This window comes from Orbicella franksi, chromosome 4 (assembly GCF_964199315.1).
Source record: "Orbicella franksi chromosome 4, jaOrbFran1.1, whole genome shotgun sequence".
NCBI classification, from domain to species: Eukaryota; Metazoa; Cnidaria; class Anthozoa; order Scleractinia; family Merulinidae; genus Orbicella; species Orbicella franksi.
The window spans coordinates 21,752,301-21,780,283 of NC_138148.1; the positions used below are offsets into that span (position 1 = coordinate 21,752,301).

The 27,983-nt window shown below is 40.7% G+C and overlaps 1 protein-coding gene and 3 pseudogenes across 6 annotated transcripts in view; 1 reads left to right on the forward strand and 3 right to left on the reverse strand.

Annotated features, from left to right (window-relative positions):
- The window catches only part of LOC145484910 (uncharacterized), a 437,829-nt pseudogene that overhangs the window by 93,374 nt on the left and 316,472 nt on the right, over positions 1 to 27,983 (forward strand). The gene's annotated exons all lie outside the window — the stretch shown is intronic.
- Positions 62 to 1,129, reverse strand: LOC145483750 (uncharacterized; annotated as a pseudogene).
- LOC145483751 (uncharacterized) lies at positions 1,235 to 2,239 on the reverse strand (annotated as a pseudogene).
- Positions 23,379 to 27,983, reverse strand: part of LOC145484906 (tRNA (32-2'-O)-methyltransferase regulator THADA-like) — a 656,511-nt gene continuing 651,906 nt past the window's right edge. For 2 of the 5 annotated variants that reach the window (XM_081463526.1, XM_081463525.1), the window contains one exon: positions 23,384 to 25,490. In XM_081463526.1, the coding sequence (XP_081319652.1) occupies positions 24,871 to 25,490 (620 nt within the window). In that variant the 3' untranslated portion in view covers positions 23,384 to 24,870. Of the gene's footprint in view, positions 25,491 to 27,983 lie in introns of all 5 variants that reach the window. The other 3 variants (XM_081463530.1, XM_081463528.1, XM_081463527.1) reach the window with 3 other exon arrangements.

Genomic DNA, 27,983 nt, shown 5'->3' on the forward strand with positions numbered 1-27,983 from the left:
GCACATGCCTCTTGCCAATTGGGGTCTGGGTCGTCTGCTGCTCGGGCGCCTGGCACCTTACCGATTATCAAGTCCTAGATCGCATCAGGCAGGCACTGCACGTCGGCTTCCCCAGACAGGTAAGGGGTGTCTACTGTGATCCGAGCAATTAGTACCTTCCTCACAGTATTGTCAGTCAACAACATACAGTTAAAGTCACCTGTGTACTGTTCTTCCGAGACGAGCTCTTTTTCACTACAATACCACTACAACCAGTGTCTCTTAGCACATCGACAGTCTTGTCGTCTATCTGCCCTTTAACCACTGGCATTTTATTCCTCGCTCCAGATAACGGCTGAACACAGGCACTACTCAGTAAAGGAATTTTCTTACCACAGGTTAAGAGGAGTTGCTCACCCTCAATGCATGCCTGGATATCTTCTGCTGTAGCTTGTGGCGGTGAAGATTGCACTAAGCATCCAGCGCTAACCTGATTTCGCCGCACAGGGTTACCATTTTTGATCTGTCCTCCTGACCTTGGCACACTGGATTTACAGTTTCTTGCTTCATGGCCGTGCCTACCACACAAATAGCATTTCCTGGTCGGACAGTTAGCAGACCTATGTCCTCGACCATTACACCTGTAACAGTACAGTGGTGACGTATCACTTGGTGGCTTCTTACTATCTTCCTTCTCCGGTAGTGTAGGCGGCTTGTTCCGTGCGGGACTAAACACGTGCTTTCCATGCGCCTCTAAGTACTGGTCAGAAATTTTCGCCATCTCCTCCAGGGTTTCAGGTGCTCGTTCACGCAAGTGAACAACAAGTTCCTTAGGACATGAATTAATGAACTGTTCTTTAACAATCAAGTCCTTTGGTCCTTCAAAGGTCTTTGTTTTCAATAACTCGAGCCACCGAATCAGGTAAGTTGACAATCGAACTATAACCTGGTCTGGACTCTCGTCAGTCTCAGGCGTTGAGACCCTAAATTTACGCCTATAACCATCCTCTGTAAGATCATACCTTTTCATAAGAGCTATCTTCATCTTGCCATAATCTGAGGCTGCTTCTTCTGAAAGGCGGGAGTAAACATCTAGCGCTCGGCCCGAGAGTAAAGCACTCAGCTTGGTAGCCCATTCAGCTTTATCCATTTTGCAGTGGTTGCAAATCTCTCAAATCGTTGAAGATAAGCATCCAAGTCATCTTTTCCATCTACGAAAGAGGGAAGGTTAGGAGCTTTCGCTTTGTCCTCTTTATTAGATGCTTGAACACCTGGCCCCTGATGGGTCTGTTCCAATTCTAAACGTTTCATTTCTAACTCATGTCTTCTCTGGGCTTCTTCGATTTCCACTTTCTGTCTCTGAAGCTCAGTCTCCATTTGTAGTTTTCTTATTTCTCGCTCTTGTCGTCGCGCTTCCTTCTCCTCATCTTACCTTCTACGTCTCTCCACTTTCTCCTCTTCTGCTATCCTCAATCTCTCTTCTTTCTCTTCTTCTTCTCTCCTGCGTTTCTCCTCTCGTTCTTCCTCTCTGCGTTTCTCCTCTCGTTCTTCCTCTCTACGCTTCTCCTCTCGTTCTTCCTCTCTACGTTTCTCCTCCCGTTCTTCCTCTCTACGCTTCGCCACAAATGCAAGCAGCTCAGCTCCTTCCAGGGCAAACGTTTTGCCTAACTCAACAAACTTCTCCATATCATATAACACACAGTCTGGGAATGTCCAAACAGGATAACAGAGTATGACACACAGTCAAGAAATGTCCACACAGGATAACAGCGAAACCTTCTTTTACACGAAATCGGTTCACACAGAACACCAAACCCACTCTACCACGCTTGTCCTGTACCTTTCCTGGTTACGGCAGTCCAGCAAACAAATTTCTGCTCTCCCGGACAGGCCCCCCATGTTACGAGTATCGTTGTAGAGCAGGGTTGTTTCTAGACAGAACTCAGGATCGCTGGTAACAGCAACAAACTAATTTGTTTCCGTAAGGTAACTTCGCGAATTTACAGCACTAAGCTTCTTCAAATTTGAATCAATCTCTCTTGCAGATGAACCTCTCGCTCTAATATACATGAGGCTTAAAGTTCTAGAAACTTCTATTAGGAGCTAAATTTAGTAATTTGACACAGTTTCTAATCTGAGTAATTACATAAGGATCAGAATGTTCTGGAATGTTCTTATACAAATTGGTCACGGTTGAATGACTTCCGGTTCTAGATTATTCTAGAACTTGACTTAGACAATTTTTCTTAACAGAGGACAATTATCCCATCTTCTTGAATATACCCAACCAAGAAGTACAAGTTAGAGAACATGTAGAAAACAAGCGTAGCCTCAGTAGAATTATTTAACAACAAGTACGACTCGTTGACAGGGCGCGCAAGGCTGAAACCCAGCCCCGTTCCATACCTGAAAAAATCAAACGGATTACACCAGTGAAGGCCAGATACTACGACAGCTATGGCGGTGTGAAAAAGTTGCCTAAACGTGTATTCGCTTTTTTTGATTTTTTTATCTTGATTGTTTTGTCAAATGCTTGCGTAAGTCTCCTAAATTTTGAGTCGTTCAGTAACCCCTCCCACAGGCAAGGTAATGTAAAAATCAAAAAAACAGCAAAAGCATTAGTGCGATGCATGGGCAAATTCAAGACTTGCGTGTCTTTCATCAGTTCTATTCCAGCACCTTGTTATCCCTCATCGTCCTTATCCTTTTTCCTGTCAACTGTATTTTGTGTATTTGGCAGTATTTCACTTGGGCGCCTTGCTTGACAGTGGCTAAATGATCCGAACATAAAGCCTTCAGAAATTTTTAAGGCTGACTAAAAAAGGATGAAATGCGCATAACTTATACATCTGACACTAGCAATCCAAGCTTTTGACTTATATCATACGACAGTCGACCGATATTCCGCCCACAATCAATGGTCAAAGTATCGGCCGAGTCTCGGGCGCTATATCGACCGATTTATCTGCCGATAGCCGGTCGATATGTCGACCGACACTCGGCCGATATCAGTATCGGTCGATATGTCGACCGACATATCGAGTATCGCCATATCGAGTATCGAGTATCGGTCGAGTATCGGTCGATATGCCGACCGATGCATCGGTCGAGGGGTGCACAAATTAACCATGATTTCAATATATTACTCACGTTTTCCTGTTAAAATCACCCAACTAAGTTTAAATACTTATATGATGATTATTTCTACTTTTACTACTGCCTCTACGATTATAATTATTATTACTATTTTGTTAATATTTATTGGGGTTGAATATCAACTGGAACATCGTCCTGTCTTCTGCTCCAGTTGCTGATGCTATTTTCTTTTCTTTCTTTTTTATTGTACATGCAACAAACTCAACAAAGTAAAGTAAAGTTCCCATTTAGGGGCCGGTATGTAGGATTCGGATGTGCGTGACATTTTCCCTATGTGCGTTACACTTGATTTAAAATTTTAAAAGTCGTCGACCATGATGTGGTTAACGAATCACAAGAATCGTAAGATTTTTTTTCAGTACGTTTTTGTTCAGCAATCGTGCCACTTATTGCCTCTAGTTTCAGTTTAGCTCATCAGTTACTTCAATCTACCGCTTCACACCAATAAAAAATATATTACCCTCAACCCTCGACCCTCGACATGGGACTCTCGACCCTCGACAAAAAGATAGACCTCTGGTAGCAGAATAATTTTAAGTATTTTACAGTCATTTTTACATTTTCTTAAAGCTAAATACATAAATAATTGCCTGAAATAACACCGAAAACATTTTCCCATGGGAACGAGAGAAAATAAATTTCAAAGGTCAGAGAACCTGTGCAAACACAGGCAAAATTTCATCATCAGTTTCATTTCACCAGTACTTTCAAGTGTTTCATATGAAGTTCAACATTTGTTTACGACGTTTGGTGTTGCTAGAAATGATTTTTTTTGGAGAAGATATTTAAAACAGTCGTACAGAAGTTTGCAATACGATGTAAATAATCTTGGTACTAGGTTTTTGTCCACTTGTTACTCAAACCTCTGGTGGATTCCGTCAAAATTTCTTTTTAGGGGCTCTTGATGGGATTCTTTTCTCACTGGGTTTTAAGTTTTTAAAAAGACAATTGGATATCAGTATAAATCTACTAACGTTCTATCACGAATGTCGTTCTCTGATTGGCTACGCAACTCACTATCTATTCTGTGATAGATAGCGAGTAGCGTTTTCGAAGCATTTTGGCGTTTTCGAAGCATTAGTGAAGAAGATTTGGATAAAGTTTTGACCGACTAGTAGATTTATACTAAAACAATTAGATAATCAGACCGAGTCAACTATCACGCATAAAAATCGAGAGCGAGGATTACTCGCTCTCGATTTCTATGCGTCATAGTCGACGCGATAGAAATCTCGAGCTCATAATCTAATTGTTTAATAGTACCTTCTATGAAATAATTCCAAAAAGAAAAAGATCAAAAGTTTTTTTTTTTTTTGCCTCCTTATGCACAAAATACCAATACAATGAAGTGGAGTTACACAATGTGCAAGTGTGATTTATATTGTATCAAATTAATTAAAAGAAATGGAAAAAAATAGAAAACACCAAGAAAAAAAACAACAGTAGTGAGGCAGGTGAAACTTAAATGAAATATTTCCTCTCATTGTTGAAATCTTCTGGTTCTTTGTTTTTGGAGCGATTTTTTTGTGTCATTTATATGAACACTGGATTTGAGAATAACTTATTAAGAATGGGAAAATAATCTACACAATGTTAAACTACACAAAATAATCTAGACAATCTACACAATGTACACAATGTTTGGTGAAAGTAGCCCCACATTACATCTCTGGGAATTTTTTTTCCAAAAATTTCCCCAGTGGGAGGGGGCGACCCCCTCCCATACTCTCACCAAACGATGCACAGTGCGCGTCTTGCCCAGCCGCTCAGCGGCATGTTTTCACGCAAACATTAGCCGCCATTTTTTGGATGGAATGCGCAACTCAAAAAACAACTGACAACCCCGCGGGACTCAGTTATTGGTGTTGTTATGCATTTAAACAGGCTTAGTCATTACAGTAGCAAAACATCTTGATACTACATGTACAAGTTCACTTGGCATGTGTAAACAGTAGCGAGTTCAGAGAATTAAAACTCACATGGGACAATGCACAAAATAGGGCTAAATTGAGAGATTGTTGTTGTGTTTTGTCCCATTGGGACTAAGAGCAAAACAAATAATTATAATTAGAGGATAAAGTAAGTAAACAGTGTTTTACCACACATTTCCCACTTGCAGCGATTTGTCTACCTTCTCACTTGTAGCAATTCAATTCCCACTAACATGTATAAACAACATTCCAACCGAATGGAATAAAACGCATTGCGGACCTATTTTTTTGTGTGTATCTAGTTGTGTAATGTCAACGGGATGAACTGAAGTATTTCTGTATTTCTGGACTCCATGATTACCTTTCTGAACAGCTTTGTGCAACCCTTTAGTTTGCACTTAACTGAATACACAGTTAGGGTACGTTTCAACGTGAATACAGTAGGTGCGGCGCTTTTCGGTTACGTTAAGGTCAAGGATTTGGCTTCTTACTTTTTAAGTTATTACTTGAAGAGGTCTGCTTCAGCTTCAGACGAAGCATCTGGCATTATTTATCAAAGTGAATACTGAATGTTTAATACATTAAGGAATGTCGTCTATATAGACAAGGAAGAGCAGAGGGCCCAATATGGAGCCTTACGGAACACCAGACAAGACTTGTAACCAGTTGGAATAGGTGCCTTGTAGTGCTACTCGTTGATATCTCTAAGAAAGATAGCTCTGAAACCAGTCTTTAAGCTTATTAGTATTGTTTTATTGTCTCATTGTCTTAGGTCCTCTTTTTAACTCCGTGAATAGTTTCATCACGTCTTGCATATTTTATTGCATTCTATCGTTCGTGACATTTTAAAGCATTTTTACTCTTAGAAAAATATTTATGCTAATTTTATATATTTTTACTCGCACTTTTTAATGACCTCGGAGAAGTCGAAACCTCGTGATTTTTTATCGTTATAGTCCATGGGCCAGACCACTTTACGGTACCAAACCTAAGGACAAAACCTAAGTGTTATCAGCTGATACTACTGCATGAGTTGTTTTCAAATTTGTATGATAACCTTTCTGAATGAGTAGCTTTGTGTGAGATTTCTTAATTTAAAATTTCGCAAAAAATAGCTTCAGCATGGAAACGAGGCTCAGAAGAAGATCCTCTAAACATATGGTCACGATCGTTTTATCAGTACTTTAGATATTTGAGAAAGAGGGAAAACATTTTTATTTCCCCTCGAAGTTGTTAGAAGTAGAAGTTTGTGTCAGGATTACACGAAAAACTAAAAAACAACCATCGGTGTCATTCACATTGCATCATAGGTAAATCCAAGATGGCGGTATTCTTGACAGGTGTGTAGGGCTAATTTGTGCTAAAATTTTGGTTCCTTATAGAAACGAGAAGTGTTCTCAGGGGATAAATAAACAGTAAGCATCTAGGTAAACATTTAGAGAAATCAATAAACTAAATATTAAGCTGATGGTGTCGATTTTTGACAAGAAACTTACAGATCCTCGAAATAGGCATTCGAGTATATATCATTCCTCATTTTATACGAAAGGTGTAGCAGTAGATGACATAATGAGAGCTTTTGAAAAATGTGGAGTTTGAAATGCATCAAAAGGAAAATGATATTAAATAATAGTTTTCCTTTGATATGAGGGTCATTTCATACATTGCTAAAGATGATTTCATTCATGTATAGTGACTACGGTAATTTACAATGACAGTGCGGATGGTCTTTTATGCTGCTTTTGTTGTTTATATAAAATCATTTCTGGTGAGGAACGAACACCTGAATAAATAAATACAAACTTCAGCGCCTAAATTAAACCAGTTTAAAAATGGCTTTTTAAAACCTTTAAGTCTTAATATTGACGTAGAACCTTGCATGACTGAATAGGTGGCACAAAAAGAGGAAATGTGACGCCTGAAGAACAAAACATCGATCAAGAGCGATCACGTTCAGAACAGTCCAGTTGTGCATGTATGATTCACTGTACTGACCATGATACGGAACTAGTTAGACCAAAAGATGAGGAGTCCTAGAGTACCCTTGTAAGAGGCGAGCAGCTGCTGTTCGTAAACACAAACACCTTGATATTGCTGAGACACTAAATGAAGGAGCAATCCCAACATTTACTATCACAGAAAATGTCGTAGCATGTTTACCATGAGAAAGCTCTTGGAAACAATTTTAAAGCAGCAACCCTACCCTACCATGCACCAGCACAACTTACGAACATCTCTGCATATTCTCTGAAAAGAAGAATCTCAAGGGAACAAGAAATCGGGAACCCTTGGAACAATGCAGAGATTTGCGTGCAGATCACTCAATTAGAAAATCAGCCATGGAAAAGAAGGACAGCAGGATTCTCGCAATTGCGTCGCGTGAAATCGTAACAGCTGAAGCTTGTTACCACAGGACATGCTTCAAGGGGTCTACTAGGACTGAGGCAAGTCCAACTGCGGCTTCCGATGGCTGTGGTGAATCGCTGAGAACATGAGTATGCTAATCTCAAGTCAGAAGCTTACCAGATACTTACATCAGATGATTACATCAGATCGGATGTTCTTACAATAGCCAGATTGAGTGAAGTGACAGAACTACTTTTTATCGTACGTATCTCACGGCTTTGGTTGTTGAAGAAATCAAGTTATCCACAAAAAAGCACACCAGACAGAATCTCCAGGCAGAATTTGGCGATGTCCTCCTCTTTGAAAATTTGTTAGAAACCACCAGTGTCTTCATAGTTCCCGCCAATTTGACACACTTCATGTAGCCAAATACATAACAACCCTTCTTCTGGAAAAAACAGGACAATGCAAGCCAGTCTTATCGGAGCTCAAATATAAACCGGGCCGCTATTGGCATTCGCGAAGCTATTCAAAGAACAGAAAACAAAATCTCATAGTCTCCACGCCCTTCAGATCTCGCGAAGAGCGCAATGAATGTTCTCAAAGAGTAGGGTTCGTTCTTGCAAACATATCTGACTGGAAAAAAAGAGTGGCCAGATAAAAACTGTCATCCAAGAGTGCAGAGGTTGATGAAATCCTTCGCCCAAGATCTGATGTTTAGAGTGAGCAGAGTAAAGATTAAGCCATCCAAACAGATCCCTCTTCCCTATGCTGTGAAAACCCTGACAGATAACGTTGAACTCATCCAAATGCTTAATCGTTGCGGCCACGGAATCGCCTATTCCCAGCTTGAAGAAATCAACACTGCACTGTGCCGTAAAAAAATGACATCAACAAGTGAAATCCCATTGCCAGATAACATCCAGCCTCATGGTGGCACTACTTTGGCATGGGATAACATTGACCGCCTAGAAGAAACGTTATTGGGTGAAGGAACATCGCATAGAGTAAATGGAATAGCGGTGCAGGCGAGGCATTTCGGACCACAACTTCTCCCGGAACCATCAACGCAGATAGTTCAGACCAAAAAGAGGAGTGTTGAGGCACTGGATGCAGAAAATCTCCCATTTACAATGTAGAAGATGGTTACGGCCCTCGTTCTAGGAGATTTGTAGAAGTTACCCGCCAAAAAGCTCCTGAAAACGCACGAAGAAAAACCTTTTAAGGGTCTTAGTGCGACTACATGCGGACGCATCCGAACACAAGGTGCAGCAGTGGAGAAAATTCCTTTTGAATCCAAAGAATAAAAAGGCCTTCACAGAGTTTGTGGTAAAGGGGTGGAAACGGGATTAATACAGAACAAAGTCGACAAGCAAGGTCACTTTTCGTGCGAACGTGACTGTTACGAGATTACCTCACAAGCTGCCAATATAGTTGAAGAGCTCAACTCCACACAGGAAGAAGCTGATACCAGGCTTATTGCCAGGCTGATACCAGGCCTACCAAGAAATGCAGCTCATGCAGCTAAATCACGCTACAAGGTGGTGGTTGTGGCATCAGAAGATACAGACGTATTCTTACTTTGCCTGTCGTTTAATTGCTTTATTCGGCATCCATGTATGTCAAGTGTGGAGCGCAGACAAGAACTAGATATGTCAGTATCTCCAGTGTGGTGGCAGCCGTAGGAGAAGAACTTTGCAAATGCCCAATTGGTATGCATGCTTTCATTGGGTGTGACACAGTGAGTGCCTTCGCTGGAAGAGAAAAGATAAGAGCCCTACGACTTGTCAAGCAACAGACATCTTACCAAGAAATGTTTAAGCAGCTGGGGATGAAATGGGTTATATCAGATATGCTTTTTCAGAGCCTTCAAGAATATACATGTAAGCTTTACTGATAACAGAATGATACTGATAACATTAATGAGCTCGAGTTGGAGACAAAAAGCGGCGATATGGAAAAATGGGAACCTCTTGCAGAATATATACCTACTGATAGATAGCATCACTTCCTCTGAAGCGTTTGCAGCTATCAACTCTGCCAACCATCTCGTACATACGCTGTCACCTACGAGCTTTTCACAGCAATCTGCTCTTTATCTTCGCTCTCATATACTAGTAATGCTATACGTAATCAACCTAACAATACACTTGAAACACTTGTTTCGTTTTCTTCCCTTTTGTACCATCTTCATTGTTTTTTTTTTCTTTTTATTGTAAGGTGTTAGATTTATTTTTGTGGATTAAAAGGTGCTGTAAACACTATTAGTGTGAACATTGTAAGTATAGTATTGTAAGAATAATAAGTTTCGTCTAGTACAATAGTTAATGTCAGCTCTGTAAGTAGTTATTCCCAAGTAGCATCTAATACTGTAATCATTTAAAAAAAAAAACATTAATGAGCTGAGGTACAGGTTATTCTGCACCAAGAAGGGTAACATCGACTCCTCTCAATTACCACCTTGCGTCGACTGCTTGTTCAAGCATGCGGTTCGCGCAAACTTCCAAGCAGTCATTTGGAAGCGAAGTCTGCAAAACTGCCAAGGGACGCGAACCCCATTGGTTTTGGCTGGCGCGAAGACGGTCATCACTTTGTCATTGACTGGTGATGAGCGGTGACCCAGCCCCTACAACCGTGCTAAAACTACTGTCTTGCTCGTGTACAAGGTCATGTCAACTTGCTACCTGCAGTTGCCTGGCAAATGGTTTGAAGTGCACGGATGTGTGCAAGCTATTAGACTGTGACAACAGATGTTAAGATTCTATCGAGGAGTTTGTCTCAGATGACAACGAAGAAGACGAAGAAATCTAACTTTAATTATCAATGTAACACGTGTACAAGCAGTTTCTTATATCCTGAATAATTATTCATATTTAACATTTGGCAAGTTTAGCCATGGAAACCATCCAGGAACAATTTCTTTAAGTTAAAAATAAGTTGTTGACATAAGCTCTGAAAACGTTTGAGATTTTCAATAACTAAAAACCAGTGTATGTAACATGATTGTATTTGCATTTGCTTGTATTTGACCGTAGTAATCACATTTGTACCAGTTCTATCTGTTCAGCCCAACCGAGTCATTTGCAATTGATCACGTGATAAGCCTGGAATAGCTACTCATTTGACATGGCTATCATATACCAAACGAAACAAGAGGAGTCAATGTAGTTTAGGACGAGCGTTCGAAGGTAACCACTGCAATTTACACGGGCACTTTCTTTTTTTTTCACATTTTCCGTCTTATTGTTCAGATTTATAATTTGACAAGTGTTGCCATGGAAACCATTTAGGGATAATTCCTATAAGTCATATATAAGTTATTGGAATTAGGTCTGAAAGCTGCGTTTGAAGTTTGCAATAACCAAAAATCAATGTATGTAACAATTTCAGGTTTGCATTTAACTATTATTAGGCATCTTTTTATCAATTCTGCTTATTCAGCCAAACCGAGTGACGTCATTTAATCACGTGATAATCCTAGTAAAGCTACTCCTTTGGCATGGTTATCATACACCAAAATAACCTAGAGGAATCAAAGTTGTTAAAAATAAGTGTTAGAATTTGTCCCTCGTTTTGGTACCAAATGGCTCTTTCCAGGGTCCTGGCCCATGGACTATTAGTTTTATTGCAAAATCGATCTCAAAGAAATTACTCATCAAGTTCTCAAACCCCTTCTTGGAAAATTGAGGATATATTATCTGTTCCATGTAATGTTTGTCACTAAGACTCGGACGCACACAGCGACATCTTGAATTCGTTTATTCAACAACACCACTCGTCACGCGCAACATAATGTATTCTAATTTATGCAAGCTTAAACATGACATCTTCCTTTCCAATAAAAAATAAATAAATAAACAAAACCGAAAACAAAAGAAAACAAAGGAATAACAAAGTAGGTCAACAAGTTATGTGACAACAATTCACAGAAAATTGCTAAAAATGTCTGTTCCACACTGTTGTCACTATTAACTGGAACTTCCCCATAACCAACAATAACACAGCCTAGTAGTAAGCAAATAAAAAAAAAAAAACAAAACAGTCTGATTCAATGTCTGGTTACTGAGTGTGGACAGTTCAGTTCATAACATAGTCCTCTCTGAATCTTGCTGGTAATCTGACAGTTCGGCCGCTGGAAGTACGCTGTGTCTGTTGAGGACTGCAATGGCTGGATGAGTTTAGGGAGGGCATGGCAGCATCAGGTGGTGGGACGGCAACTGGCGGTTCGGCTACTACAGGCACGCCTGGCCCATCAATAGCTGGTCCTGCGATCAGTGGAGGCGACTCGACTGTTGGGAGCAGGTGATGACGGTTTCGTCGGTAGGTGGTACCATCAGGTGTTGCAACTATGTAGGATCTTGGAGCACTATGTTGTGCAGTAACGATGGCAGGCTCCTAAGTCTTTCCTTTTCTTATTCTAGCTGTTTCACCCTCCTTAATACTCGGCAGCTGCTTAGCATTCCGGTCATAGTGCATCTTCTGCTTATCACTCCGCTGTTGCAGCTTCTGTTGGGGGCTATCAACCACTTGAGGTTTCAAGAGAGACTCCACAGTAGGTAGTTTGGACTTCAACATGCGACTCATTAACAGCTGAGCAGGTGACTCCTTAAGTCCAGAGATGGGTGTGTTCCTGTACTCCAGTAGAGCAATGTAGGGGTCATTTCCGTCTACACAAGCCTTTCTAAGTAAATTCTTGATGGTCTGGATTGCTCTTTCACTCATCCCATTGGACTGTGGGTATCTGGGACTTGATGTGGAGATTTCAAATCCCCAATCACTTGCAAAATTACGGAAAGCCTTGCTTGAGAAGGGCATGTTGTCAGCAACAACTTCATCTGGAATACCATGTCTGGCATAAATTGATTTCATGCTAGTTATAACAGAGCTAGCTGTCTTGTCTTTCATAAGACAAAGTTCCGGATATTTAGAGTAGTAGTCAACCACAACTAAATAAGAGTTAGTGTTCAGTTCAAATATGTCTGCACCAAGCTTCTGCCATGGTCTCTGGGGAACTTCATGAGGCAGGAGAGGCTCTTTCTGGTTCTCTCTTTGATACTTGAGACACACTGGGCATTTAGCCACCAGTCTCTCAATTGCAGTAGACATGCCTGGCCAATAGACTACAGCTCTAGCCCTTGACTTACACTTTTCAATACCAAGGTGACTCTCATGGATACAATTCAGGACAGCTTGTCTCATATCTTGTGGGATTATGAGCCTCTGGCCAAGGAACAACAGGCCTTCTACTTCATGAATTTCACTACGAAGACTCCAGTAATGGGCAATTGATGCAGGCAATTGGCTTCTGTGGGAAGGCCAACCATTCTTAACAACTGTACATAATTTCTGAAGGTCTTCATCTTGTGCTGTTGCAGACTTCATTTGTGCCAATTTCTCCTGGGTCATGGGAAGATTTGTAGTGAGGCTATGGACCATCACCTCCATGTCATCGTTCAAATCATCATCTGTAGGCTGCTCATTCAGAAAGGCTCTTGAGAGTGTATCTGCTACATACATGTATTTGCCTGGAACATAAGAGATGTTGACTTCATACTTCTGAAGTCTCAGAAGCAGGCGTTGAAGCCTTGGAGAAGAATTAACCAGTGGCTTCTTTGTGATTGATACCAGCGGTTTATGGTCTGACATAACATCTACTGGTCTACCATAAACATAATGATTGAATCTCTCGCAGCCAAATACCACTGCAAGAAGTTCTTTCTCTATTTGGGCGTAGTTTACTTCTGCTTGGGTGAGAGATCTTGATGCGTAGGCAATTGGGTGGCCATCCTGGAGAATGCATGCTCCTAGACCTGACTTAGAGGCATCCACTTGCAAATTGACTGGCTTAGAAGGATCAAAGAACTTTAAAACAGGCTGACTTGACAGGATCTCCTTTAGATGCTCCACTGCCTGTGTGTGCTCATGTGACCAGATCCAAACTACATCTTTCTTCAACAGGCTTCGCAAGGGGGCAGTAGCTTCTGACTGATTAGGAATAAACTGAGAAAAATAGTTCACCATTCCCAAGAATCTCCGCAGCTCTTCTCTGTTCTGGGGTAATGGCATTTGAACTATGGCTCGCACTTTCTCAACATCTGGCTTCAATCCTGATTCAGACACAATGTTCCCCATGTACTTGACTTCACTGACTTTGTACTGGAGCTTTGCTGGGTTGAACTTAACTTTCGCTTCTCGTGCCCTTAGCAAAAGCTTTCTCATGAGTGTATAATGCTCAAACTCATCTTTAGCAGCGATAATTATGTCATCAAATATGACTTCCACACCATCAATGTCTCCAAATATGGATTCATTCTTTTTCTGAAAAACCTCTGGTGCTGAACTTATACCAAATGGCATTCTTTTAAAGCGATAACGGCCATACGGAGTGTTGAATGTGCAGAGGTGAGAACTTTCATCATCTAGACACACTTGCCAGAAACCATCCTTTTCATCCACTATGGAGAAAACTTTCTTGCCACTTAGACGACTTGCTATATCTTCTGCAGTTGGAATCCTGTGGTGCTCTCGGCGAATTGCCTTGTTAAGATCTCTGGGGTCTAAACACAGGCGTAGGGACCCATCACGTTTCTCCACAATGACGAGACTGTTAACCCACGGGGTGGGTCTGTCCACTTTCTGAATAACATCTTTCTCTTCTAGCTCCTGGAGTTTTTCTTTCAGCTTCTCAAGCAGACTATATGGCACTCGCCGTGGTGGGTGAATGACAGGCTCAACTGTATCATCCAATTCAATGTGATAACTGCCTTCCATACAGCCCAGTCCAGTAAAGACGTCAGGAAACTCATCCAAAATTTCTTCCTTTGTGAGTGGCGCCTGGGCAACACTCTCTACTCTTCTGACCAAATTTAATTTTTGGCAAGCTGAAAGTCCCAAAATCGGTGGTGACTCAACAGCGGCGACAAAAAATGGCAGGTTTTCTTTCATTCCACGAGCTTCACAGTGTAAGTTTAGTGTGCCTTCAGGTTTAACCTTGAAGTCTCCATAAGATGAGAGAATGACGCTGGTTTCCGAAAGCGGTGACTTATTTCTGAGTTTCAAGTACACACTGAGTGGCAACACATTCGCTTCGGCTCCTGTGTCCAGTTTGAATTTAATCGGTGTTCCGCCGACACGTAAATTCGTAAACCAAGCCGAGTCTTCGACAGGCGGTGCACTAGTCACTGTTCCGATAAATAATTCTTGATCTCCATTATCTGATTGAACTTCTAATTCGCCTCCACCAATGGCGCCTTGATCGCTGGGAGTGACTACGTGTACGGGAGATTTCATTTGCGGACAAACTTTGGCGAAATGATCTTTTCCTTTACAAACGAGACAAAGCTTTCCAAACGCAGGACATGACTTTGGTAGATGCTTAGTACCACACTTCGAACAGTTGAACGGTAATTTAGGACGCGGCGGTTTTGGACGCCTTAAATTGAACTTGTTTCCGACCCAATGAACTGGAACGCTCTTGTCAGAATCTTCCAATTCCTTTATTTGACTCGAGCTTGCTTCGCCGGCTCTGCAAACACTTGCCGCTTTTTCTAGGGTAAGGTCTGACGATTCACGGAGCAGTCGTTCTTTCAGTCGGGTATCTCTCACACCAAACACAATTCGGTCGCGGATCATGAGGTCATGCTGATCGCCAAATTCACAGGACTTTGCACGTGTTTTCAGCTCGGTGATAAACTGATCAATTGTCTCGCCTTCTTGCTGTTTGCATTCCCAAAATCGATATCTTTCAAACACAGTGTTCTTTCTCGGGTTGACATACTCCTCAAACTTCTTCTTAAGATGAGCAATCTTGTTTGGATCCTCACCAGTAGCAAACTTAAAGGTATTATAAATTTCCAGCGCTTCTTCACCGATCACGTGAAGCAGGATCGCGCACTGAACTTTCTCGTCTTCTTTTATTTTGCCAGACGCCGTCAGATAAAGGTCGAATCGTTGGACCCATCTTCTCCAATTTTCACTTGGATTTCCTTGAAGCGACAAAGCTTCCGGAGGCTTGAACGAATCCATTTTACTCCTGGTACCATGTAATGTTTGTCACTAAGACTCGGACGCACACAGCGACATCTTGAATTCGTTTATTCAACAACACCACTCGTCACGTGCAACATAATGTATTCTAATTTATGCAAGCTTAAACATGACATTCCATATTTGTGTACTTCGGGAAAATACGCACTACATACTCGGTCGCTCGATTTCCACTTGTAATTCTTGAATCGTAAACTCAGAGCTCTTATGCATTTTTGGTTAATTATTCTTATGACCGCAGCCCGCAATAGCACAGCTAAAGGGCATCAGAGCCCGCTGGGACTCTGCGGCTCACCGCTATCTTGTTTGTTTCAGGTATAATGGTAGGTGAATTTTCACGAAAAATGCGAAAAATATTTTTTGTTGTTGTTCAAAATTGAGAAGACTGGGATAAATATTTTGCAAAAAGAATGTTAAGAAAAGCTTTTATTTTTTAAGATAAAGAGAAAAACTATTGTTGAATCTCATTAACCCCCTACAGCGCGTTGACACGTCTAAATAACATCGACCGCCAGTTGTCACGTGTAAAGCGAACTGCGGTGTGATATTTCATTTGTGCACGCGAACTGAATCGATCTGGTTCTTTCATCGCAAGAATCAGGGCGAAACCCGAGAAAACTTCCTGCCCATTTTCGTCTTCGAAGAGACCGGAGAGGCGAAAATCTGGTGGAACCCACAGGTTCAGCGTCGAACAAGATCCGTTGGCTCAGAGCGACCCACGGTCTGTAACAAAAAGAATGGTTGAAGGAACTCGAGGACACAAGTCCCACCAAGGAAGCTGAAGGACAAACTACAACAAGTACTAGTCGCACGAAATTGCTGGAGAACGGACGCGATTCCGAAACTTCCACAACGAGAGAGTCAAGCGCACATGTAGACGTCGAGATTTCCTCTTTTGGCTTCACCAGGCATGGTTTTAAAAATGTCCGGAGAACGAAGAAGCCTAAACTTGAGCAACATAATGCCAATGCCGCCGACGAAATCTTCTAAGTGAAAGAACTCACGGCAGTTTAAATACAAACCTGTATAAAGCTCTTGTCATTTTCTCGCTTCTCGGACGATTTCACTGCGACGGGGAATTGTAGACGTCTGATTATTTCAAGTTGTCATAAGCCGTTGTTGTGGCACACTGACCCATGCCGACATCGGTCAGTGCGGAGGGGATTTTTAACACCTAATCATACCAATCTCATAAAAGGTTTTTAGTCTTTTTCTCAATAAAATAAAACTGCATTTAAGGATGAACATTTTTAATTCGTTCACGGGCGTCTTCCGACGGAATTGGCTGAAAATCGGCAGGTATGTTCCAGGATACCTCCTTCAAAAAACGGTGTCGGGCTTCGTTTAATTTCGCTTCCCTTTCAAAGTTATGGCCTCTTTAGTGGAAGGAAACGTCCGCATTGAAAATATCAAACTTTAGGAGGGTGTAGAAAAAAAACAACCCACATCTGGAAAATCGTAGACACCCTTTTAGAGGGTGATGTGTGAGAAAACATTTCCGATGTTAATCGCGCCGCTCTGATAATTCACGCGCGGATGCGAACCAGATTAAGCGAAGCAGCGTTTCTGGGCATTTCTTTTAATTTCACCTCGACAATAACTGTTTAAAAAATTTCAAAGATATGATTGTATTGTATAACTATTAAGCTTTCAGAAAATGTATAGGTTGATAGGGTTTTCTTTCAAAGCGCCAGCGTAAGAGCGCGATTTCCAAACACTGTCAATCCACCTACCGTGATACCTTAAGTATGTTAATTTGGTACATTTACCTAAAATGCACTGCGTAGCGCCGTTTTTTTGCTTAAGGAGGATTAGACCTGAGTGGATAAACCAATCAAATGGGAGCATTGGTGGCCCATTGGGTTTGAAACTGACAAGCTGAACACCTCAGCTTCGTTATATAGGCTCGCTCCATGTTTAACGGGCTTCTAGCCGTTTTGGGGGATCAGAATGGTGAATGAAACACATAGTCCGGGTGCCCGTGACCGACTATGGCCGTCCCGTTTACTTGGAAAGCTGGCAAATTTTAACTTTACTAGAATTATTCATTGGACCTTAGTAGTTAATACTAGGGTGGCAGTGGAACTCTCGAGTGGGCAGTTTGTAGTTACATGTCTGAAAACATTTGCAACGCTAATGTGGGGACTGGGAGTAACTCTGTACCACTAGTTGTATATAGATTATGCTAAGAATCAAACATATTTTGAGAATAGCTCCTTTCCTCGTATGCTCACGTTTTCTAAGGTTGTGAGAGTTGTCTAGGAGATGTGAGAGGTGTAAAATTGAAATATACACGTGGAAATAAATAATAGTTCATAAGGGATGTTCCCCCGGAAATTGCACTTAATGAAGCAGCTCACTGTATTTAATTTTCAGAGGGGCTGCATCAATGTTTAACCGAATATTTGCCAAATTAAGGAAGTACAAAGAAAAACTGGTAACTTCCTTCCTGGTTAATTTCCAAATTGTGTATTTCCATAGCAACCCTATTAAGGAAATATTATTTTTCCTGTGATGCTATGACATTAAGACTAACTTGCATATATTTTATAAATGTATTATATTTTTGAAGAAAAGATACGTATTGATGTTCTTATTTAAAATAAGGGATTAAAAACACGATATTATTCTTGTTCCACTTCATTTTCCCGTCTATCTATTCCTATTACAAACTTTATTTCCCATTATACCTTTCGGTATCATGTTCTCTCAGACTACGCTTAGTACTTGCAGTTTGTCTCATTGTGGGAACATGGTGGTCATTATTTCGTCCTACAAGGTAATTTGTCACAAAAAAGTTAACTGTTTTTATTCTTTTATAATTTACCTCGTAATTTGCTTGTTCTCTTGATGCTAACGTTATTTGAATCAGCCTGTTGGCTCGCATCTCAAAACTGAGTTTCAAAATGGAAGGTGAAGTCATAAAAGAAGTATAAAAAAAAAACACATCTGGCGTGCGAAGAAACCACGGTACTTGTTTCTAATAAATAGATACAAAAGCACATGATATAGAATCCGATACAATTAGTTTAATTTTAAATGAATAATACTGGGGGACGATTTCAGTAATTGACGAAGGACTGTTTGAGGTATAGTGTAAATTTTAACGGTAGGGCTCTCTTTACACACTTCGTAATAGCAAACAATTTCAACAATTGAGATTCCAAAACCAAACGGGGAACTGTCGGAGTTACTGACATGGAGGGAACACGAGATAGGTGCGCACTCACAGCTCATATGATGGCAGCAGCAACAGCCTCTTTGAAAGTTATGAGTGGGACTTCGGCAGGCTCAAGCTTCCGTAAATATATTTTATTGGCCGGCTGGGAGGTCCGTATAGGGAAAAACTGTGACCGAGGTCACAGTTTTTCACTATACGGACCGATCCTAAGCCGGACAATGACATGTTTATCTTTTTTCTTGCGGCAAATTGGCTTACAAGTGGGTTTGTTTACGCAACTTTGCATCGAATTGGCTTACGCGCCGTGCACAAACCAATCCTAAAAAAATCTAACTAGCGAACGAGCGAGTAACTCAGATACTAGATAAGGTAAGATGTATTAAAGAACAGATTTATTTCGAACTACGTTATGTTAGTGGGATTTAGTTCACCAGTTAAGTTCTCCGGAAGTGTTTTTCCGGTGTGAAATTTCGTCCAAAGATTGAAGTTGTATTACAAAAACAATTTCTGTCAGTCGTTGCGAATCACTCGAAATCAGAGGTTTCTACCGTAAATTGAGTAGCAGATAGCGAGGAAATTCGTTAAGTGTATTCCACAGAAATTCTCTCAAACACAGCAACGATCAGAGAGGTAAACTCGACTGAAATTGAGTCATTTTTAATTAAACTTGTATAGAGAGAGACACGCAGGATTACGCGCCATTACAGCGCCGAGCTACAAACAGCCAAACAAACTCTCACAACTTCAAAAAACTCAATTGAATTTACTTACAGTGACCTTCCTTGCCCTTTATAGGTGAATAGAGATAAACTTGCCTTGATTAATCGTCGATGGAAGTGTAAAAAGGGCGAAAAATTGACGATTACCGCTAATTCGTTCACGAAAATAGATCAACTCGACGGATTCCGCCCGCTGTGGCGGTCCGGATGAGAAAATTTCGCCCGCTCCCGGAACCAATCAGATTGCAGGATTTGTTGAATTCGGCCCCTCTCACGAGCTGAGAAAAAGATAAAGAACTTGGATCACAAAGAATTGAAAGAGATGAAAATGGCGTTAATAATATCATTCAGTGCATTGACACGAAATTGGTAAATCCATTCGATATCGGTCAGTACGAAGGAGAAAAGATGCCACTGATCAATATCGCCACTGGAACAATTACATCATCTGAAGTTTTGGAATTTTTACTCAGTGTTAAGGAGCAAGGCGAAAAGGCAATGGGAGAGTTTGTGCAAGCCGGGCTAATATCTGACAAGGAGAATTTCTGGGATCCTTTGAAGAAAATCAACATCGAAACCTTTCAAAGTCTGAACGAACCTGTTGAGCCGAGTAAGGGAAAACAGGCTCTGAAGACAATCAACCTCGACAGGCAGGTGTATAGTAGACTTCTTGTTGTGTCCAAAGACGGTGACATTGATCTAGAAGAAGTGCCGTCGTATGATCTTGCATCTGTTCCCCTTGCATTAGCCAACATGGATGGGTCTGAGGAAACCAACCAAGAGTACAACTAGAAATGGACAGTCTTGCCAGGAGCAAACTTCCTGCCCATAGTCTTCATCAAACAACATACAAAGTTGACCTTCTGGCAGTAATTCAGATGTTTTCAAAAGGAAAGATGCATTCGGAGAGCTATATGACACAATTGCAGCAACTATTACTACGATACGATAAGATACGATACGATACTTTGTCTAACGCGCGTGGAGTTAACGATTAGCTAATCGGCTAGTTTACATGCAATCCACGGCCCCAGCATATTCTAAAAATTAAAACTTAAAAAGTACAATAATTGATCGTATAAAACTATAAACGCAGAGAACTAAAAATCTAGAGAATCAAATCACAATAAATTCCGATATCAGTCAGATTTTGTTGTTCACTTCATTAGTGCCTACTCTAGTTCCAATATCACTTTTTTGTTGGCTCGTTCCATTTCTTTGCAGCGAAATATCTTCATGATATGAGACCATATTTAGTCGCGTTAATTTTCGGCAAAGATAGGATATAGTCATGTTGACAATTATCCTTGCATGAGTGTAAGGTGATAAGATCCCTAATTCCGGATGGAACTTTGTCCGATATACAATTACTTATTGTCAATAGCATGCCCTGGATTCTTCGAGTTTCCATGGATGGGAGTCTGATTCTTCGCAAGAGATCTTGATGAGATGCACTTTTATTTTTGATGATGTACCTTAAAGCCCTTTGGTTGACTTTCTCGATTTTAGCAGTGTTTCTTTTTCCGCAGTGGTGCCAGACTTGGTTACAATAGTTAAAATATGGCAGTATAAATGCGCGGTATAGCGATTTCTTAGTTTTAGGTGGTAAAATATTCTTCAGTCTGCAAGTTGCTAAATTCCAGTTCGCCAGTCAAGTCCATATTGTCGGGAGAATCTCAGTGGACGGCCATAGAAAAATAGATTCAGAGCAGAGAAACGAAGTTACCTGCGCGCCATGCAGTTTCAAGCTTTGTTTGTCCAGTGGAAAAACCAAATCTAATTTGTTGACGTTTCTACTCTCTGATTGGTGTGAGAGCCTTCCCGGACGACTCAAGGATGATCAAACACTCATTCTAGCATCACAGGATGGGTCAGCAGTGAAAGTGACCAAGACGTTGAACAGAGAAGATATAATTCCTCTCTATACCGACCACCAGGAAGCGACACTAGGATGTTTGTGCATTGCGAATATATAACAAACCAGTCATCAGACGGCAACAATTCTTCCAAGAGGATCATCGTTTTTTCTCCAGACACAGATGTAGCAGTTTTATGTTGGTATCACTTCAGCCAACTGTCCATTCAAGGGCATTGGTTCCACACAGGTACTGGAGGAAAGAGAAGGTTCATTCCCTTGCACGAGGCTGTGGGTCCAGATGTGTGCAATCTTTTGCCGGCCATGCATGCTTTGACAGGATGCGATTCCACGAGTAACCTAAACGGCATAGGCAGAAAGGGAGGGTTCACTACAATGAAGAAACATAAAGATTACCCTGTTGGACTGAAGAACCTGGGTACAGACTGCACAGCCATAAGCGATGAAACGTTAACTGTTTCTTTCAAATTTATCGGTGTTCTATATGGAGAAGCTACTTCAAATTTGAACCATCTCAGGTTCAAGGAACACCTGGAGAGCAGCAAACTTCCACCTACTGAAGATAGTGCATCATGTCAAAAGGGCCAACTATCAATGCTTCATTTGGAAACATGCCCGAGACAGGAGGCTTTCAGTAGCATCACCAGATGGAAATGGGTGGACTAAGGATGAGCGGGGACATCTTGTTCCAAATTGATGGAGAAAGATCCAGCTCCAGAGAATCTCTTGGAACTGATTGTGTGCAGGTGTAGAAGGGATGCAAAGCAAGATGGTCTTGGCGGAAAGTTGGACTCTCCTGCACGGCCGATTGCATTTGTGAAAATGAATGCAGCAACCTCCAAGAAAATGACGAAGACGAGGAACTTTAATCCTTTGTATTATTTGAATTGTGATGTCATTCACGTGTGCAATAACGACATGATTGAAAAGCGCTAATTACTTAAGTAAACTATTTTGAATGATTTACTTGCCATATAAATTTGATTACTCTTAAGTAGATATTTTGGAGGATACGTGGGTAGGTAGGGGCACAATGAGCGACCCCTCATGTTCACGAACGAGGCTGAAGCACAGGTTAAATGATTACTAAATGGGTGCAGTGACCATCTAGCAGAGTAAACTTTTATTTTTCCCTGAGATAGACGTAGATAGCTTATAAGCCTGTTTTTAAGTTTAGAGACGGGACTTCCCAATGCTACATGTAACTTAAGTTTCAATAATTAGATTTTTATTTTATTTTGGATGTAAAATGCCTCGTACCTTCTGTCTAAATTGTGATATTTTTCTCAATAGTTTTTAACTGATAAGTGAAAGGAACTTTATACAAAAATAAGAACAAATGTAAAATGCCCTCTCCAAAAGACGTTTAAGATTGCGTGTACAGATAAAATGTACTCCGCAATATTGACTCTCTCCGTTGTTGACAATTTTATGACGTCATAATGTGATTACCTGACTTATTATAAACATATTCATGTTATCCATGGCATGAACTCTACCTTGTGAAAATTTTGTGTTGTTAGACAAAATCTGTTGATGGCTACAGCTCATAAACTATTTCACCCCTCGTCCCAGATTGTTGTGAAAAAAAAACAGATAGATACTCAGGAGGGGTGTACTTTGTGGTACTGTAAATTGCCATGGCCCACTTTGCCAGCTCCACTGCCACCCCATCATTTTTCCCTAAGGCCTAAAGAACATTGCTGGGTGAGTCAAAGTCTGCCAGCTCGTCGAGTAAACGAAATCATTTTTTTAACCCTCTTTCCCAGCGTGGGTACCCGGACTAACAGGTATTAAGAACTCTGTTCAGCCACTTAAGGTGGTAAGGTGGTGTGAACAGTTTTCTACACTCTTCAGCAGTTAGCCTTTGATGGATCAATCAAGGTGCATGTTTTGCAAAATCTACAAAGATCTTGTTGGCATCTCTTTACCAGCAGAGATATCACCCATAAGAGCTTCACGTCTTTCTAACTGCGCCCTATTCATCCAACTTTGCACGTTGAATGATACGTTTAAATTCTCTTTTTACGTCCGGTCAATTAGGATTTAAAACAATTTAACATTACCTGTAATTCTTGATTCACTAAATGGTTTCAAAGCTTTTATTTCAGAGATGTAGAAATAAACACTGTATATAAATGTAAATATTAACTTTTAATTTATGACATCTTACTTTTTGAGTTATTTATTTGTAAAGTTCTAGTATAGCAAAGATCAATACTACATGTACCACTGTGTATCAAGTGATACACAGCCTCCACTATTGTCTGGTTCCAGCCCAATACTAAGAACTCAGTATAGTCTATTGGAATATTTGCGTTCACGTCGTGTTACCCAATAATCCAGTTTGTATTGAGAATTTTTCAGACGGATTTGTTTGCGGAAATGCCCCCCCTCCCCCCCACTCAGCAGGGGCAAATTACATCATGAGCGCATACACGCAGTTACTTTATATTCTACATGTATTTTGACCCGCTAGCCTTTGACAACAAGTAACTAAAGCCTGCGTCATCAGGAAAGAATGTTTTGTAGCTCTGCGACGGCAAATGGCCATGAGTTGTGGTAAGAAAACAACTCGTCCGTGTAGCTCGGCAAATGGCCATGATGACCCTCAGATCTGTGGTCAGAAAATAAATTTTCCGATTTGTAGCTCCGCAAATACTTTGTGGCGATAATTCAAATTGGTTGGCAGAAAACAAACTTTCTGTGTTGTGTAACTCGCCAAAAGCCGTGTTTTGTGGTCACAATGGTGAATTCACCTTTTTCAATTGTGAAAACAAGATGTAAATTCGAGCAATGTCAACAAATACAAAACATTCGGCGACGCGCTGTCTTGTAGGGTCGCTAGTCAAAACGTTATTTTCTCAAGAAATATGTTACCAACGTTGGCGATCTGAAATTGAATTCTAAGTGTCGCCAACAGTTAAATGCCTTTCCTGGAAAATATTTTGTCCAGTAAAGTTAATACTTAATTAATTAACACGTTTTTACCGCAGGTTTCAACTTCACGTGCAGATCGTTATCTGTCATTCCCTGGTCCCAGAGGTTTTTCTTGATTTTTCCCCACATGAGAGAGCTGCGAGAAAGCCGCGAAGCGGTGAAAACACGAGTTAACCACTTCGCGAAAAGAAGAAAAATCAAGAAAAACCTCTGGGACCAGGGCATCATTCGATCAGCATTCGATCAAACTTAGTTTCGAATGCCACCAAAGTAGACCAAACATGCAAAGTACGTGCGTTAACGCACTGCTCTAATCTTTCATTACTACTAGTTAATATTTTGACAATATGTCAATCGACATCTTATGTGTTTGTAATCTCACACTAAATTAAGCGACATCTTATGTGTTTGTAATCTCACACTAAATTATTATCTAATAGGGCGTGTGTTTAAAACACGAAACGGCACTACCGTTAACCTAAATAGCGCTCTGGTTGGCCTAAATAGCGCTCAATTTAGCCTAAATATCACTGATTAGACGGTGGTTAGCTCTCAATAATAGTAAGGGCTACCCTTATAAACACCAGCCCATATCCCACATTGACTCTTACTCGTAGTGCCATTTCGTAATTTCGCCATTTCGTAATTTCGCCATTTCGTGTTTTAAACGCGCCCTATCTAATTAAGACTATTTTACTAGATATAAAACCTACATAATTCTTTCAAAGGCTGTTGTAACTTTGGGTGAAGTAAACTTCCTCCCAGATCAGATAGCTTTTTTACGGCATGTAATATAGCCATAATTCGGCTCTGCATAGGAGAAATATTCCCCTCAAGCTTTTCCGTTAACATGATAATTACAGAAATTCCAACAAATGATCTGTAAAAATGACTAAACAAATTTTTGTTAACATTGTAGTTAATCAACAAAAGACTTTCAAGGAAAAAAATACACTCCTCTAACTGCTTATTCAGTAATTCAATAATTTCTGTCCGGTTTCGTTGAAGCTTTAATAGAGCATATCCATTATTCACTTCTATTCCTGTTTTAACAGTTTTCCAGGTGACATCTATCACAATTAAGTCTTCATTGTAAATATTTACAGGTCCTTTCTCAAAAAGACGATCCACATCGGAAATGCCATCTTCCTGACCAGGATTACAGCTACAGAGCATGTCACCCCATATCCACTTCAACATCCACAATATGCATTGGACAGGTTCTCGCTCAATATACAGGAACCAGACACAGAACATGGCATTCTCTAGCGTCAGAGGAGGTACGACAGAAAAGTTCCCAAACGTCAAGGCGGAAACTACAATAATCAGATGAAATAACGTTTTGAATCAAGCATTGATAACTTTTTAGGATGTTTTCTTTCTCATTAGACTGTATTGTGTGGCTGTGTCTTGCAAGGACTTGGAACTACCAAATTCACAAATTTGATTGGCTGAAATCGACATTGACCGCGGTCTAGACCGGTTACCGGTTACCGTTTTGCAAAGAAAAAGTTGCAAACTAAAATACAAACATATTGACTATTTTCTTCTACAAATGTTAGTTCCAGAAAAAATTCACATTATGGAAGTGTCAAAAAGCCTGATGAGAAAAAAAAAGTAAAGTGGACGAGCAAACTTTGGCAGATTTATGTTCAGCTCATCGCCGTTTGCAAGCAGAATGTCAGCTAGAATTAAAGATTTATTGTTTTTGCCACATAGTAAAGATCTTATTAACTGAGCTTAGTCGGTCTGTATGGGAGAATGTTGACCTCGGTCGCGTACACAGACCTCACTGTGTTTGCTCTGTACCCACGACCTCAGTCAAGATTCTCCCATACATACCTCCTTCTCGGTTAATAACAACTAAATTTCAACCATACTACTCATTTACACTTACAGTGGAACCCCGTTAAAACGGTCACCAACGGGCCATGAAAATTTGGCCGTATTAACGGGGTAGGGTCAAATTTTGTGATTGGTCTAAATTGAGTAACGTCTTAACAGGTATATCACAATTGCACTTCCAAACAACTTTTCTTTAATAAGCATAGAAATGCAGATATATTTTTTACAAAAAACTGAGACTCCAATCAGTACATACAGTATTAACAACGGGACGATAAACATAATTGGTTTGAGTTGCCGTTTAAACGGGGTAGAATTATTTCACAATTATTCCCTGAACGTTCATTGTATATGAGATAGTAGATAGCCAACAAGGCGCGTAGCGCCGACTTGGCTATAATCATCTCTCATAATCCATCAAATATTTTCGTTCCCTCGCGATTGGTCTAAACGCGTCACGTGACTGAATATTCCCCAGTTGCAAAATCGCGCGTGTTGCAAAAAGTATTTGAAGGAAAATAAACACAATAGCTACGCTCTCAGAAAACTGTTTGCTTCTCGGAACAGATAATGTCCAGGGACAAATATCCGAGCATATTTCCGCGCAAATGGAGGCTATTGTTTATATATCCAAATAGCGCGAGTGGAATAATTGTTTTATTAAAAATGCCAACTAAAATAAAAATAAAAATGCCCCCCCTTCAAAAAAAAATGCGTAAACTTACTATATTTGTAGAGCATGGTATAATGGCTCATAACCCATAATGGCTAAGCCAATGAAAACTCTCGAAATGCATTATACAATGACGCATTTTTTGAACAAAAAGTATTATAGCGGAGCTTCAGCGCGCAAAGCGCGCCAGCGAAGCACCATGGGTAAGGAAAATTGGTAACCCATGAAGCCGAGAAGATCTGGTTATGACGGCAGCGTAGGAGCGAGCGAACGTCCGTCCGTACAGACTCTGGGGGAAGGGGAGGGGCGTCTCGAGATAGCCCTCACGGGGAAGCTAAGGAATGCCATCTTTCGGGATTCTTCAGAAAAGTCAGAAAAAAACCTCATTTTTACCTGTTTATTCAACAAAGGATAGGAGAGGTTGATCTGACGTTTTCAAGATAGGGTTTACCTGAAGCGGAACGTTAAAGAGAACGGCAGAGAGTAAGGATTCCCAGCCAAAGAAGTGGCGAGGAAGATCGTGAAAGAGCGGGCCAGGGCTAGAAAGGAGGCGAGATAGTACTGAACAATGCTGTGAATTAGTTCGAGTCAGCGCTAAGGAAAGGAGATGAAAGAATACTGAACTAGCCATGAGGCAGAGCGAACGAGGGCTATAGAAAAGAGCTAAAATACCCGAAAAACTGACTCGGAAGACTACAGAATTTCGCGCGTCGAGATGTGCAGACGTGCAAGAAGTGACATGATTTCATCAGGTGATCAATAAAAGAAATCAACTGTGTTTCGTGTGTTTAGAGGAAAAAACAGCGGGAAAAAGTGGTTGATTCGTTGATCTATCGAAAACATCAGTTCAGTTCCGTCTTCGCAACATTTCCTGGACGTTTCTGCCTATAGGATTTAAACTGAAGTGAACTGCCAAATCCTCCGTAGGAAAAAAGATGGCGGCTGTACATTTTACCACAATACCATGCGAGCCTAATACAGCCCGTAAGGTACAAGGAAAGGCAGATTTTTGCAGTATTTGTCCCTGTGCTATCGACATTGTGTATGTTAGGATTGAAGGTTTAAGAACGTTTCTGTACATTTTTATCAGCGTTGTTTTAGTTTCCGTGCACTAAGAGTTATGGGTAAATGTACCAGTCGCCATCTTTTTTCCTACGGCCGATTGTGGTAAGCGACTTTGTTACATAGAAACTTTCGTGTTTTCCATAAAAATTAGCTAGTTGCTTCCTCGAAATAAGCTTACGGCCACACACGCCCTCCCTAAATCTACTGCTTAGCCCTTACAAGTTAA